The sequence below is a fragment of the Notamacropus eugenii genome, chromosome 4, assembly GCF_028372415.1.
Source record: "Notamacropus eugenii isolate mMacEug1 chromosome 4, mMacEug1.pri_v2, whole genome shotgun sequence".
NCBI classification, from domain to species: Eukaryota; Metazoa; Chordata; class Mammalia; order Diprotodontia; family Macropodidae; genus Notamacropus; species Notamacropus eugenii.
In genome coordinates, this window is record NC_092875.1 from 246,958,780 (window position 1) to 246,974,120 (window position 15,341).

The window sequence follows — 15,341 nt, forward strand, 5'->3', positions numbered from 1 at the left end:
TCCAAAGGGAAGGGGTGGGGAGGGAGGGAGCTAAAGAAGTTGGAACTCAAAGTGTTAGGATCAACTGTCGAGTAATGTTCTTACCACTAGGAAATAAGAAATACAGGTAAAGGGGTATAGAAAGCTATCTGGCCCTACAGGACAAAAGAGAAGACGGAGACAGGGGCAGAGAGGGAGGACAGAAGAGAGAGCAGATTGGTGATAGGGGCAATTAGAATGCTTGGTATTGGGGGGGGGGATAAAAGGGGAGAAAATTTGTAACCCAAAATTTTGTGAAAATGAATGTTAAAAGTTAAATAAATAAATTTAATTAAAAAAAAAAAACAGAATGGCTAGATCAGCTCACAGCTCCACCAACAATGAATTAGTGTTCCAACTCTCCCACATACGATCATCTTTTTTAAAGGAAGGCTCTTTCACAAGTCAGAGTTAATTACTGGGGTTTTTTGTAAAAGATTAAAAGATTTTCTCTCCAAAATCAAGCAAAACATAAACACTGAGAGACATGCTAGCCCTTCTGTGAGTGAGAAGGCACTCCTAGTAGCATAACTCAGACTTCACTTAGCATTAATTTTCTAGATAATGGATTGAGAACATCCGTAAGCCACAGTAACATATTTTGAAGACTGAAAGTAAATTCATGCCTAATTAAGGGGGAAAGGAGAGGAGGAGAGAATGAAGAAGGGGAGACAATTAAAGATATCTTAAAATTTGATTTTCTGCAAGAAGCTAATGAATCAGCAGGAGACATCTAATTTATAGGTAGGCTACATTTCATAAGTTTATTTTTAGGTCATTTGTTTGAAACTCAGGACATGTTTAGGTCATCTCACAAAAAGCTTACATGGTTCATATTTCGGTAGCGCAAAAAAATGAAAATAAGTCCACAGACTTTGCAAACTTAATTATCTATAACTGTTTTCCTTAAAGCAGCACTGTGACCCTCTAAGGCAGGCAGCTCAAATGTTATTATCCTCTTTAACTGATGAGTGAAGCCCAGAGATTGGTGAGGTGACTTCCAAGTTCACCTGACTGCTAAGTTTGGAACCCCATCCCAGAATCCTTCACAGGGATTGGGACTAACCTGTTGATTTCATTGGTACAGGGAACTCCCAGAGGAAGAAATTCTCTCCACCATTCCAGATCCATACCCCTGACACTTATTGTCTTAGAGAGCCACCCTGCCCCAGTGTCAAATGCAATAACAAATGGGAGCCATTAAACCAGAAGGATTCCTGGGGACCCCATATTAACATAGAAGAACTGTTGAGGTTTCGTGATGTGTTGGGGTGGAATTCAGTCAGACCACCTCTAATCCAAGTATAGGCATTTATTGAGATTGACACCTCTCATCAAGTGGGCTAAGTTCCCAGAGGAACCAACAACTTCACGAGAGGTGTCAAGAGAAAGTGTACTTCATGGAGTAGGACTAGCCCTTAACCCTTTCCTGAGTCACAGAAAGAGAATTGTGTAATATCATTTGGAATATAGATCCAGGTAATTGAATTCATTCTGGTTGCTATTTGGCACTAAGAGAATTTGAGAAAATGCATAGAACTGAAAAAGAGACACCTCAGAAATAAACCTTTGAGCTCTCCAAAATGGAGAAGGGACTAGGCACCACTGGATCTTTTCCAGAGTCCCATTCACTTTGACTGGCATGTTCAAAGTTCTCACTTTCAAAGAAGCTTTTAAGGAGTGGACACAGAGGTGAAGTTTATTTGAGTTAAAGCGCAAGAAAACCACTAAAATTCTCCTCCCTGTGGTCCAACTTGTATCAGGCTGGGCCACAGTGAAAAGTTAGGACCACTAGAATTTTCCTCCCTGTGGTCCCTGCTCTTCCCAGGCTAGGGCTACAGTACCTTCTCCCTGTCACCCTGACTGAGCTGAGGATACAGTGGAAGGTTAGAACCATTAAGATCCTTCACCCTGTCATCTTGGCTCTGACCAAGCTAAGGCTGCAGTGGGAAGGTTAAAGAATGGTAGGAAATTTGAGTTACCTTCCCCCACCTGACAAAAGGAATGAGGGAAAGGCACAGCAGCTACAATGGGGACCCCACTGGCATGAGTCTGTGCCACCCATTCAAGTGGACAAATGGGAGGCAAAGGCCTGGGTTCAAGTCCTGACTCAGCCATTTAAGTACCTTTATGAGCTAGAGACAGTCACTTAACATCACTGAGCTTTATCTGTAAAATGAAGACATTGGACTCAGTAGCATCATCAGTGCCTTCTAGCTCTACAGCTATGAATTCTATTAATTTCTTCTAATTTCCACCATCAGATTATGACATATGCATGGGTTGTTTTGGGTCTTTTTTTTTTGCAGGTCATGAAGATATACCTGATAAAGTCAAACAGAAAGCATTTGTGGAGCCTTATTTTAAAGATGATGAAAGGTAATTCATCTTAACAGACATGGGTAATGTTAGAGGGTAATTGTAAGAACTGCAGAGTTATCTCTATTCGGAACAAGGTTATCTTGAACTGCTAAAAGTCATTATTTATAAAAGAAGAAAAGGGATGTCATCAGAAGCTATCCTAGTCATTTCATAGCCGCATTATGAAGAAGAAGGAAGGTCAAGCAGAGAGAAGGAAACAACTTTATAGGAGAGAAAGTTTATTACTTTTGGCACTGGAGGTAGCTCTCCATTTTGTTATGGTAGCAGGCATCTCTTATTCAATTGTATTTCAGACTTGAAATACTGCTACTTGTAAAATTATCAAATTGTATGAAAATTTTCCTGGTATTTTCTCCAGTAATGTAATCTTTCTGGGTTTTTAAACTTCACTTTTTAACCTTTAGTAACCAGATTGTGTGTTCTGATATCTCTGTTCTACTTTTGGTAAAAGTTTAAAATTCTATTAATCTTTATTCTGCACAGTTTACATAATCTGTTTATTGACTCATATTTTCTTTCATTCAGTTCATACAATATTTCTCTTGAAAGAAAAAAACAGATATGCATTATTAAAATGGAAATAAGCAGCTTTAAAACTATGTGTGTGTGGTACTAAAAATTACTTTGGCGTCTATATTGGCAAATTGTTCAGTAAGCAAGGAATTTCAGTCACCTGTGTTCTGTAATTTCAGGAATTTACAGGGGTTATGGCTGCTGTGGAATCCAGGTGTTGGTATGGTGCTAAGGGAGGCAGGTGTTGCTACTATCTCTGTATCTGAATATGCCAGCAACCCCCAGTTGCAGAGTAGAAGGGGATGGGGAGCAGGAGGGAAACAACAACCACTAATTTAAAAATGTATTAGGGTTATCTTTCAAATAACCTTCCAGTGGAGCCCAGGGTTCTTTCTGTAAGGCATCACTGTGTGTTCCTTGAAAGAAATGAGTGAGAATAACTAACAGTATAGTTCTTAGAGTTTGCAAAGAGTTGGACTGTACAACAGCCCTCTGAGGCAGGCACGATAGGCATTATTATTCTTATTTTATAGAAAAATGAACTAAGACCCAAAGCTCAAGGAACTTGCCTGTAGTCACAACTGGTAGGGACAGAAACAGGATTCGAACACAGATCTTCCTGATTCCAGCAATGTGTATGTTAAGGTCTATCTGTAATTCCTTGATCTCCATTTCTCATTCTTAAACTGTCTCAAGTATCAGGGATCAGGGACATAGAAAAAAAAATACAGAAAGGTCCCATGATGAAAGTAGAAAAATTAGAAAATAATTCTTAGAGTAAAGTTCTTGCTTAATATATGTGTATTAGCTTAATTATGGAATTAGATATTAGTACCTTATTTTTATGAAAGAGATAACATATTTGAGTTGTGGGAAAATTGACTCTGCAAATCAAATGATGTTTTTAATGCAATTGGGAATTCACTTCTTAAAGCAAATAATTCTTTTATAATATAAAGCCACTCTTTCATTCATCTTTTGATTTTCATATATTGGTTTCTTTAAGCAGGATACGGTTGTACCAATTATGCACACTTTTGTGTTTATGAATTGCTTTTATTCCTCCAAAGTACTCCATTACTTGGTTCTTGTTTTGTGTATACTTCATTGGTTTTAGTAGTATTCCCCAAAGTGTATCACCTTTTTGCAGGAGAGGATATAAGATAAGTTTTTTGATATATGAGTTGTGAAAAAAGACATACAGATAAGCCTTAAATTTGTATATTTTATATGACTACATTGCTTTAGATACAGTATTCTCTTCTTTGGCCATAACAGAACTCCAATTCCAGGGTTTTTTTATTCCTTTTTTAATAGTGAATGATTTTTCACCTTATCCCATTTATTGCCTTCAGTCAAAGGAAAGGACAGCATCAGTATTGTCCTTTTTCATTATACTGCTATAATACCTGGAAGGAGAAGTGAATTATTCCTTTCAAACAAAATGAGCAAATAAAAGGAGTATCTGGATTTTGCGAGGTTTGTCTTTTGTTATCCTCATTTGTCAAAGGTTGTCTGAATAAATCAGATAATGTACGTAAAACATTTTGCAAAACATAAAGTACTATAAAAATGTCCATTATTATTTATTTTGATGCTTCCCCAAACAAAGGCCTGTGTGGTGTTACTCACCACAAACTAAAGTGCTTGTAATGAGTATTATAATTGTAAGTTCTGTCTGGTTTTTTTTTTCTTTCAGAAAGACCACAGTGCAAAATTTCCCTCACATTGAGGTGGTACGGAAAAAAGAAGAAAGGAGAAAATTGCTTGGACACACATGTAAAGAATGTGAAATTGTAAGTAATCCTCTGTCATTTCTGGTTACTGCTCTGTTTTGTTTTGTTTTAATACCTTTCTTCATTTCCACTATTTCCCCTGCCCCCCCAAAAAAGTATTGATCCTAGTCATATTTATGCCAGGAAAAGTTCTGGCCTGGTTTAAGAACTGTGGAAGCAACTAAATACTGAAGGAAGGAAAAATAAAGTACTTGAGACAGTATGCTACAGTGACACGTGGATGGAAACCCAGTCTCTAAGCTTCGCCTATTATGAATCTGTAAACTAAAACCTTATTTCTTGTTAGTAAAAATAAGAAATGTATACCCGTTTTTACTTCAAATGTAATTATTTTTAACCTATGTTTTCTCTTACATGGTACTTCAGTGGCTCCTTACTATTTTGCAAAAAGGTAGATGGATGATTTTCTCTTTGTCATCTTGTTCCCTTAGAGCTAAAAGGGACCTCAGAGATAAATTTCACTCTCTCAATTTTTAGTGGAATTTAAAAATATAAATTATTTTACATGTATTTATTTTCTCTTCCTCCAACCTTCTCCCCAGTTGGAAAAGTCCTTATTTTACAGATAAGGAAACTAAGACCCAGAGAATTTAAGTAATTTATCCAAGGATATGTAGCTAGTAAGTATTTGAGGCAGGATTTAAATCCAGCTGTTCCTGAAATGGATATTTAAATCTTAGTGAGTCTTGATAGAAAATTTTATCTTGATAGGGAATTTTATCTTAAGAATCATTACTTTCATCAAGTTAGAAACACATTTGTTTATTCTGTCACACTGAAGAGCAGTGCCCTGTGATCAAAAGAATACTAGAATCAGAGTTAGGAGAGAACTAACTAATTAATTATTATCTTCACTGATCACAGTGAAGTGAGAAGAAACTGAACAATTTCTTCTTGTCACTTTGGACCTCAGTATCCTCATTCAAAATTGGGGATAACAATACATGTTCATACTATGGTGATCCACTTAGAGAATCTTCAGTAATAATGTATTTTACAAACCTTAAAGGAGGGTATCTTCTTATTATAGCAAAATTCAATGCAGTAAACATTTATTAAGCTCCTGCTATGTGCCATGCAATGAAGGAGAAAAGGATACCGAAGGCATAGAAAAAAGTACTGGACATTTTTAATGCAAAAAAAAAAAGTTGCCAAGAGACATAAAAAAATTCGCAGCATTATATTCCTTCTCTCTCATCTATACAAAATCCATGTCATTCAGACATGATTTGAGAATATCTTGATGAAAGTTTGAGTATGGAATATGATCCTGATTTTTTGAGCAGTTGTCATGCATTGCTTAATAAGTTGACATGCTTGTTAGATTGAACCTTTGTTTCCTCAGTCATTTCATCTTTCACCCACCAGAGAAGGCAAGCAATATATGCAAAGTCATACAAAACATATTTCCATATTAATCATGTTGCAAAAGAAAAACACACAAACAAGGAAAATAGAGTTTAAAAACGTATTCTTCAGTCTGCATTCAGAGTTCATTAGTTCTCTAAAGGTGGATAGCATTTTTCATTAGGGGTGCTTTGGAATTGTCTTAGATCATTGTCTTGATCTGAGTAGCTTATGGCTTTCACAGTTGATCATCATTAGTATTGCTGTTACTATGCTGTTACAATGTTCTCCTGGCTCTGCTCATTTCACTCTGCATGAGTTCATATAAGTCTTGCCAGGTTTTTCTGAAATCATCCTGGTTATCATTTCTTTAGTACTGTAGTATTCTATCACAGTCATTTGCCACAACTTGTTCAGCCATTCCCCAACTGATGGACATCTCATTCTCCGATTCTTTGCCACCACAAAAAGAGCTATGTAGCTTCTCATTTTGTGATGACAGAAAACTGCAAACTAAGGATTTCCAGCAGTTGAGGAACTACTGAATAAGTTATGGTCTATGAGCATAAAAGAGAACTATTGTACTATCAGAAAGGGAAATCAGTGATTTCAAAAAGCCAGGGAAAGATTTACATACTGATGCAGAGTAAAGTGAAGAAGAAAAAAAGAAGAATTTCTTCTATAAATTATCCCAATATTATAAAAATGAACCACTTTGAGGATTATTACAAATGGATAAAAAATGAAATGAGTAGAGGAATTTATACAGTAATAAAACTATTGCTATAGTTGTTTATAAATAACTTTAAAAGCTGAAGAACTCTGATCAATACAATGAATATTCCACGTCAGAGGACTATTAATGAAACAAGGCAGCTGGTGATGCAGAGAAGATTCCTGGACCTGGAATCAGGAAAGACTTGAGTAAAAATTCAGCATCAGGCACTTAGTAACTGTGTGACCGTGAGCAAATCACTTAACCGCTGTTTTCCTCGACAATAAATTGGATATAATCACAGCACCTACCTTGCAGGCTTGTTTGAGGATCAAATGAGACATTGTAAAAAAGCACTTAGTACAGTGCCAGATATATAGTGAGCATCACAGAAATCCTTACTCTCATGGCTTAGCTATCACAGAGAAGTGATAGATTCAGGATTTGGAGTGAGACTTGTATATTTCTGTATATGGCTGTTGAGGGAATTCTCTTTACTTGACTATGCATGTTTGTTTCAAGAAATTTATTTTTCTTTTCAATGGGAGAGAGAGAAAATAGGTTTCTGTTCTTTGTTTTAATAGAGAAGAGGGAGGGTTGCTACAGAAGTGAACTAGTGCATGTACTTTCAGATGATATCAGTATTCATTTCACCTCACTTATGTATCTGGTTACAAGAGAAACCTATGAAGCAAGGGTAATCTATAAATGTTTGAAATGTAAAAACAAGCACATCAATGAAACTTTTATTTAAAAGGCATTATTAGGCACAAAAGTGATAATGATATGAAATAAAAATTTGTACAAGTACATTTCCTTTTTGAATGTGAAATCAGCTGATTTGAGATTGGTTTGGCTCTTCTTTTAAACCTTTATCATTAGGAGGTTGCTGTTTTTTAGATTAGCTGTCTAGCACCAATTCAGTTTGGCACGTAGTTCAGCACCTTCAGTGAAAGCCCATTTTGCATCCCATTAGTTTTTAGAAAATATCATTATCAAAGGGTTTTCTTTATTTTCATTGTCCAGCCCTTTTTCCCCCTCAGAGCCTGCTTTTATATAATATTAAACAGTCTATATAAACATGACCTTATATCCAGTTGTTTATTTTTTCATGGCATGAGTCAGAACAAAGATTTAATATAGACTTCTAAACATCCCTGTTTTGAAACATATTCGTTATTCTCTAGAGGAATCTCAGTAAAGAGATTTTTCCAGTAGAGTTGACTGATCCCATCGACAGACTAGACATGATTAGATTGTATGGGAGTCAGGGTTCAGTTTTCCATCTACAGTCTCTCTTCTTCCATCAACCCATAGTGAAACATGTGGATATATGTCAAAAAGGTTTTAAAATTCCACAACTTTGTAAAAGCTCAGGTAAAGACAGTCAATCAACATTTTAAAGTGTACTGTGTGCCAGTCACTGTAGCACGTACTGAGAATTCAAAGAAAGACAAAGGACAGTTCCTGCCAGCAAGATGCTCACAGTCTCATTTGTTCTTTCACATCTGACTCTTCATGATCCCATTTGGGGTTTTCTTTGCAGAGATACTGAAGTTGTGTGTTCTTTTCTTTTCCAGTGAAGCAAGTGGTAGTAACTTGCCCAGGGTCACAATAGCTAGTAATCATCTGAGACCAGATTTGCACTCAGGAAGATGAGTCCTGACTACAGGTCTGGCCTTTAATCCTCTGCCCCACCACATAACAGGGGCAGACCAGATATATACAGGATAAATAGGAATATAAACAGATTTAACTCCTCTCAGCTTAGAGAGACTTAATCTTTTAAATCCTTTTGTTAGGAGCATCTCTATATCATCTTAATCCTAAAGAATACATTTGAGCTAGTGCTCCTTACCTTCCCAAGTACTTAAAATTTGTAGATTTGACTAGGTAACTTTCTGGCAAACTTCAGTATCACACTTTCTGTACAATGGTATTATTGCTTTTCTCTCATTCATTTGATTTTTCCTTTTCGTTACTGTCCCATATTTTTTTTCTTAATATTGAGTAAAGTTGTTATGTATTAAAATCTCATCTGTGCAAATTTAAAAATATATGTACATGCCATAGACTCCTTGTGATTGTAAAAAGAGCATCATACTGAAAGTTAGGAGGCTTGTTTTCTAGGCCTGTCTCTGATTTTTACATTTCCAGAATGAGAAGGCTGAGTTAAATGATTTCAAAGGCCTTTTCCCACTATAAATTTTTTTGGTCACATGTATTTTTCAAGCTACCAAAATAATTAGGATTTTTTAAGTGAATTTTTAGTATTTTACATAGCATTTTCATATATATGCACATATATAAGAAGTTCATCATCATTGTAGTCTGTCAAAAATAAGAGTTTGTTCGTCACTGAAAGCTATATAGCTTTTGGGGAAAGGCATAATAACTGCATGCATTCAACCCCAAAACGGAACAGTTTTTAAAATCACCAAGAGTGTTGTACTAATGTTGATTTCCTATGCCAAGGAATCTCTTCGAACATTCTGTTTACATATCTTACAGGTGCCATATTTGTCTTTGACATTGTAATGCCCACTTCAAGGGTGGGGAAAAAACTAGCTAATCTTTATTATTAGTATTATGCAGATATTCCAGAAGAAGAAAGAGAAAAGAAACTAGCCTCCTGTTCAAGACACCGTTTCCGCCACATTCCTCCTAACACACCTGAAAATTTCTGGGAAGTTGGGTTTCCTTCAACTCAGACTTGTGTGGACAGAGGTGAGAATATATCATAATTGCTTGTTTCTTCAAAAATCTGTGATTTCACCCATGTAAATATATTCGTCTCTCTACTATTGTTCAGTTGTGTCTCACTCTTTGTGACCGTATTTGGGGTTTTCTTGGCAAAGATACCAGAGTGATTTGCCATTTTCTTCTCCAACTCATTTTACAGATGAGAAAACTGAGGCAAACAGAGTTAAGTGACTTGCCCAGGGTCACACAGCTAAGTTACTAGCTAGAGGCTGGTCTGGGCTCTGAGGCTGGATTTGAACTCAGGAAGATGAGTCTTCCTGACTCCAGGCCTGGTGCTGTATCCACTACTGCATTCAGTGGCCTCCACTAAAATTCAGTTACAACCCTTCCATACGTTAGTAGTTTTAGAAGTTTCTGTGGCCCCCAAAAAAATACCTGGTGCCAATCTTTCAATGGTGAACCTATCAACTTAGCTAGGTTGTTCTCCTGAACATGGTTATCTCTAGATAACGTGGAAGCCTTTCCAGCTGCCAGGATTGTCAACTTTTTGTCTGCTAGTACAGTCTCTGAAAAAAGAGTCCCCTCCTGCAGCAACAGTAAGGCATTGGAATAGGATATTAATAGAGAAAGACAATAACTGGGAGTTTGAATTTGAGACAACTACACTAAAGACAAAAAAATTATATTGTCTAAAATTCAAATTGTCTAAAAGTTCAACTTTTCCAACATAATCTGTAATGATTTTGAAACCTAACAAGGATTGTGTTCCAAATTACTGAGGTAAAAAGCCTTCTGCGTTGGTATTCTTTTTTTTTAAATTTATTTATTTAACTTTTAACATTCATTTTCACAAAATTTTGGGTTCCAAATTTTCTCCCCATTTCTCCACTCCCCCCACCCCAAAACGCCGAGCATTCTAATTGCCCCTGTCACCAATCTGCCCTCTCTTCTAATATCCCTCCTTTCCCTTATCCCCATCTTCTCTTTTGTCCTGTAGGGCAAGATAACTTTCTATACCCCATTACCTGTATTTCTTATTGCCTAGTTGCAAGAACAATACTCAACAGTTGTTTCTAAAACTTTGACTTCCAACCTCTCTTCCTTCCTCCCTCCCCACCCATTCCCTTTGGGAAGGCAAGCAATTCAACATAGGCCATATCTGTGTAGTTTTGCAGAAGACTTCCATAGTAGTCATGTTGTGTAAGACTAACTATATTTCCCTTCATCCTATCCTGCTCCCCATTGCTTCTATTCTCTCTTTTGATCCTGTCCCTCCCCAAGAGTGTTGACTTCAAATTGCTCCCTCCTCCCACTGCCCTCCCTTCCATCATCCCCCCCACCCTGCTTGTCCCCTTCTTCCCCACTTTTCTGTGTTGTAAGATAGGTTTTCATACCAAAATGAGTGTGCATTTTATTCCTTCCTTTGGTCAAATGTGATGAGAGTAAACTTCATGTTTTTTCTCCCACCTCCCCTCTTTTTCCCTCCACTGAGAAGTCTTTTACTTTCCTCTTTTATGAGAGATAATTTGCTCCATTCCATTTCTCTCTTTCTCCTCCCAATATATTTCTGTCTCACCGCTTAATTTCATTTTTTTAAGATATGATCCCATCCTATTCAATTTACTCTGTGCTCTCTGTCTCTCTGTCTCTGTCTCTGTCTGTGTGTGTGTGTGTGTGTAATCCCACCCACTACCCAGATACTGAAAAAAGTTGAAAAAAGTTTCAAGAGTTACAAATATTGTCTTTCCATGTAGGAATGTAAACAGTTCAACTTTAGTAAGTGCCTTATGACTTGTCTTTGCTATTTACCTTTTCATGCTTCTCTTCATTCTTGTGTTTGAAAGTCAAATTTTCTTTTCAGCTCTGGTCTTTTCATCAAGAATGCTTGAAAGTCCTCGATTTCATTGAAAGATCATTTTTTCCTCTAAAGTATTATACTCAGTTTTGCTGGGTATGTGATTCTTGGTTTTAGTCCTAGTTCCTTTGACTTCTGGAATATCATATTCCATGCCCTTCGATCCCTTAATGTAGAAGCTGCTAGATCTTATGTTATCCTGATTGTATTTCCACAGTACTTGAATTGTTTCTTTCTAGCTGCTTGCCATATTTTCTCCTTGACCTGGGAACTCTGGAATTTGGCCACAATGTTCCTAGGAGTTTCTCTTTTTGGATCTCTTTCAGGAGGTGATTAGAGGATTCTTTCAATATTTATTTTGCCCCCTGGTTCTAGAATATCAGGGCAGTTTTCCTTGATAATTTTATGAAAGATGATATCTAGGCTCTTTTTTTGATCATGGCTTTCAGGTAGTCCCATAATTTTTAAATTGTCTCTCCTGGATCTATTTTCCAGGTCAGTTGTTTTTCCAATGAAATATTTCACATTATCTTCCATTTTTTCATTCTTTTCATTTGGTTTTGTGATTTCTTGGTTTCTCATAAAGTCATTAGCCTCCATCTGTTCCATTCTAATTTTTAAAGAACTATTTTCTTCAGTGAGCTTTTGAACCTCCTTTTCCATTTGGCTAATTCTGCTTTTGAAAGCATTCTTCTCCTCATTAGCTTTTTGAACCTCTTTTGCCAATTGAGTTAACCTATTTTTAAAGGTGTTATTTTCTTCAGCTTTTTTGGGGGTCTCCTTTAGCAGGGTGTTGACCTGCTTTTCATGCTTTTCTTGAATCTCTTTCATTTCTCTTCCCAGTGTTTCCTCCACCTCCCTTACTTGATTTTAAAAATCCTTTTTGAGCTCTTCCATGGCCTAAGATCATTGAATATTTATTTTGGATGTTTGGGATACAGAAACCTTGACTTTTATGTCTTTCTCTGATGGTAAGCATTGTTTTTCCTCTCTGAAAGGAGATATCTGTTCACCAAGAAAGTAACCTTCTGTGGTCTTATTTTTTTTTTCCCTTTTTTGGGCATTTTCCCAACCAGTTACTTGACTTTTGGGTCCTTTGTCAAGAGTAGAGTATACTCTGGGAATCTGTAAAATCTCAGTTCCTCCAATATGGCACAATCAAGCATGTACTGGTATAGGTGCAGGGAGGAATTTTTGTGCCCAAATCTTAGCAGAATTTCCTCTCCACAGCCACCTGGCCTCCAGTTCCACCAAGCCAGCACTGGGGGGGTGGGATTCAGTCAAGCTGTGGGGGGCAGGGCCACCAATCTCCCTCAGGGCCTCTACACAGGGCGGAGGCAAGAATCAGCTACTCAGTGCCCCCAGAGGTTGTTACTATCTAACAATGGTCTAGGGCTGCCATGAAAACTGCTGCTGCCTGCCCTATGTGGCCTCTGTAGCTGCTGCCTGAGGCTGGAGCTATGGGAAGGCCCTTCTCCCTTCCTCGTCAGCTGTAAAAACCCCATCACTGACCTTTGGTGCCTGTGGGTTGAGGGATCTGAGGACCCACTGCTGTCACTGGAGATTCTGCCCCCGAGGTGTCCTGCTCCCAGAGTCTCATCCACTGTGCCACTTGGCCAAGGCTGGGCTGGGCTCGACTCCGTGTCTGGTGCAACCAACGTTTCCTGTGGGCTGGAAATCTCCTCCACTCTGTTGTTCTCCACTTCTGCTGCTCCAGAGTTTTTTGAGAGTCCTTCTCTACAGGTATTTTATGAGCTGTGTGGGGATACCCTGCGTATGTGTGTCTTTCTAGTCCGCCATCTTGGCTCTGCCCTCCCTGCTTTGGTATTCTATAAACTTTAGTGTAATTGCATTATAGGTGGCAGCATAAAATGTTTTAGTTAAATTCAATTAAATATGTGTCCTAGTTTTTAATCACATTTATAGATAAATTTTTTTTTAAGTTTTTGTGCACAGAAAGTTTACTTCCTATATAAACAAGTGAATGTAGGATTTGAAATCTTTGATTCAAATCTAGCCTACCAGTTGGTACCTGTTGTACTCTCTGATACATCACATCTTCTGTGGGCCTCAGTTTTCTCATTTGTGAAATGAGGGGATTGGACTAGATGAACATTGATAGCTCTTGCAATCCTATATATAGCTCAGCTTATAAGAGCTTTATCCACAAAGCAGTAAAATAAAACCTTGCAAAGGTAATTTTTATTGTCAACTTGGCTTAATACACTGGTTAACAGACTTGCTAAGGTCTTGAAAGTTTTCTCAATCCCATCATTTAATGGAATGATTCTTTCTTTGAGTTTGTAAAGTGGGACCCTAACTGTCTTTTTTTCCAAAGAGTCAGACACAACTGAACAGTGACAATAGCGAGAAGGATATATTTACATGGGTGAAATCACATTATGAAAACTTGGAAGTAGTTTCCCTATATTTGAAGGACCATTATTAATCAATAAGTGTTTATTACAGACCAAGATGCTGGGGATACAAGTACAGAAAAATGAAACAATCTATATTCTCAAAGAGTTTACATGTAGAAGAAGGGTTAAATTTATTTTGTTTGTCCCCTGTCTAAATAAGATAGATCCAGCAGGTCACTTGTAGAGAAGCAGTAGCGATGAAAAATTCCTTATCAATTAAAATGACCATCCTCAGAGGAAAGTGGTGAGATTCCTATCACTGGAGGTTTTCAGACAGAAGACTAATGAATATTGTAGAGGAGATTCATGTTTAGTTAGTTATTTGGATTACATGACCTCTCCAGTCTCTTCAAATTCTGAAATTCTTTGATTCTATGATAATAAAATCTGGCCCAGCCCACAAACCAGAGCTCCCCCACTACTGGCCCAGGTATTTCATTGTTGTTTTTTTGTTTGGTCAGTAGTTGACTTTTTTTTCTCCTTATTCATTGTTCAAATAGTTTTAACAAGTGGAAAGTATTTCTTACCTCAGAATACTCCAGACATTTAAGACTTGGCGCATGGTCTTCAAAAGTTTCTAAGGCTGAAAAAATGCATAACTCAGTCAACCTGATGATATGCTTCTCTGAACTTAAGCTGGTTCTCAGATAACAGAAATATGCTTTCATTGGGCCCATTTTCAAAGCTTTTCCAGTTTGGTTCAAGACCTACCAAGAAGTACTTTTTCATAGAGCCTCAGAAAACCAAGGCCACCACCTGTACATCAAAATTAGACACAGTACAATATACATCAGAATGTCAGTGTTAAAAGAAATGTTTATGGACTAAATTGCTGAAGGCAACATAAAATGCAAATAATGTAAGGTTATAGTAGCATGTACCTTTCTTAACAACGAATTAATTTCTGAAAGTCCTGATTTTTTTGTTGTTGTTCTCTTTTTTCTAAGGGTATATTAAGGAAGATCTTGATCCTTGTCCACGGCCCAAAAGGCGGCAGCCTTACAATGCAATGTTTTCTCCAAAAAGCAAAGAACAGAAGATATAGATATTGAGTAAATTGCAAAGGTTGCCAAAACAAAATTCCTCATTTATTTATAGCTAAAGTTGGAATAAAAAATTTATTTCTTGCCCTCTCAAATCTGTTATAACCTGATTTATATATCATTCAAATGCAATATATCAGGAAATATTATTTAAAATAACTTTGAGTACTTTTATTGTGCTTACGCATTTTTTCTTGATTTTGCACCTTTGAAACAATGAGGTGCTTCCATTTTGCACTGTGTAACTTAAAGGGGTGAATTTTATCCTTTGGGTTTTTTTTTGTAATATCTAAATATAATAAAAAAAAATTGTGATAGATTTCAATTTCGATTTGCTATTTTCTAAACTGGTCTTAAAGTTTTGTTTTCAGTTTTCTTTGTGCATCCCTATTTTCAGTTTCACTTTAGACTTGCACATAGTGTGTGGCACAGAGTAAGTGCTTAATAAATGCTTATTTTCTTCCTTCCTATCAGACTTATGCACAAGCTAAGCTAAGACTGGATAGACAACACACTCAGATAACTTAGAAGCTTATAGGGTTTTTTTTT

The 15,341-nt window shown here is 37.0% G+C and overlaps 1 protein-coding gene across 4 annotated transcripts in view; it reads left to right on the forward strand.

The window, feature by feature from the left end:
* Nucleotides 1-15,117, forward strand: part of RBBP8 (RB binding protein 8, endonuclease) — a 102,174-nt gene extending 87,057 nt beyond the window's left edge. For all 4 annotated transcript variants that reach the window (XM_072604378.1, XM_072604379.1, XM_072604380.1 and 1 more), the window contains 4 exons: nt 2,328-2,397; nt 4,613-4,709; nt 9,357-9,498; nt 14,697-15,117. In XM_072604378.1, coding sequence (XP_072460479.1) covers nt 2,328-2,397; nt 4,613-4,709; nt 9,357-9,498; nt 14,697-14,794 — 407 coding nt within the window. In that variant the 3' untranslated portion in view covers nt 14,795-15,117. The remainder of the gene's footprint in view (nt 1-2,327; nt 2,398-4,612; nt 4,710-9,356; nt 9,499-14,696) is intronic.
* The last annotated feature ends 224 nt before the right edge of the window (nt 15,118-15,341 follow it).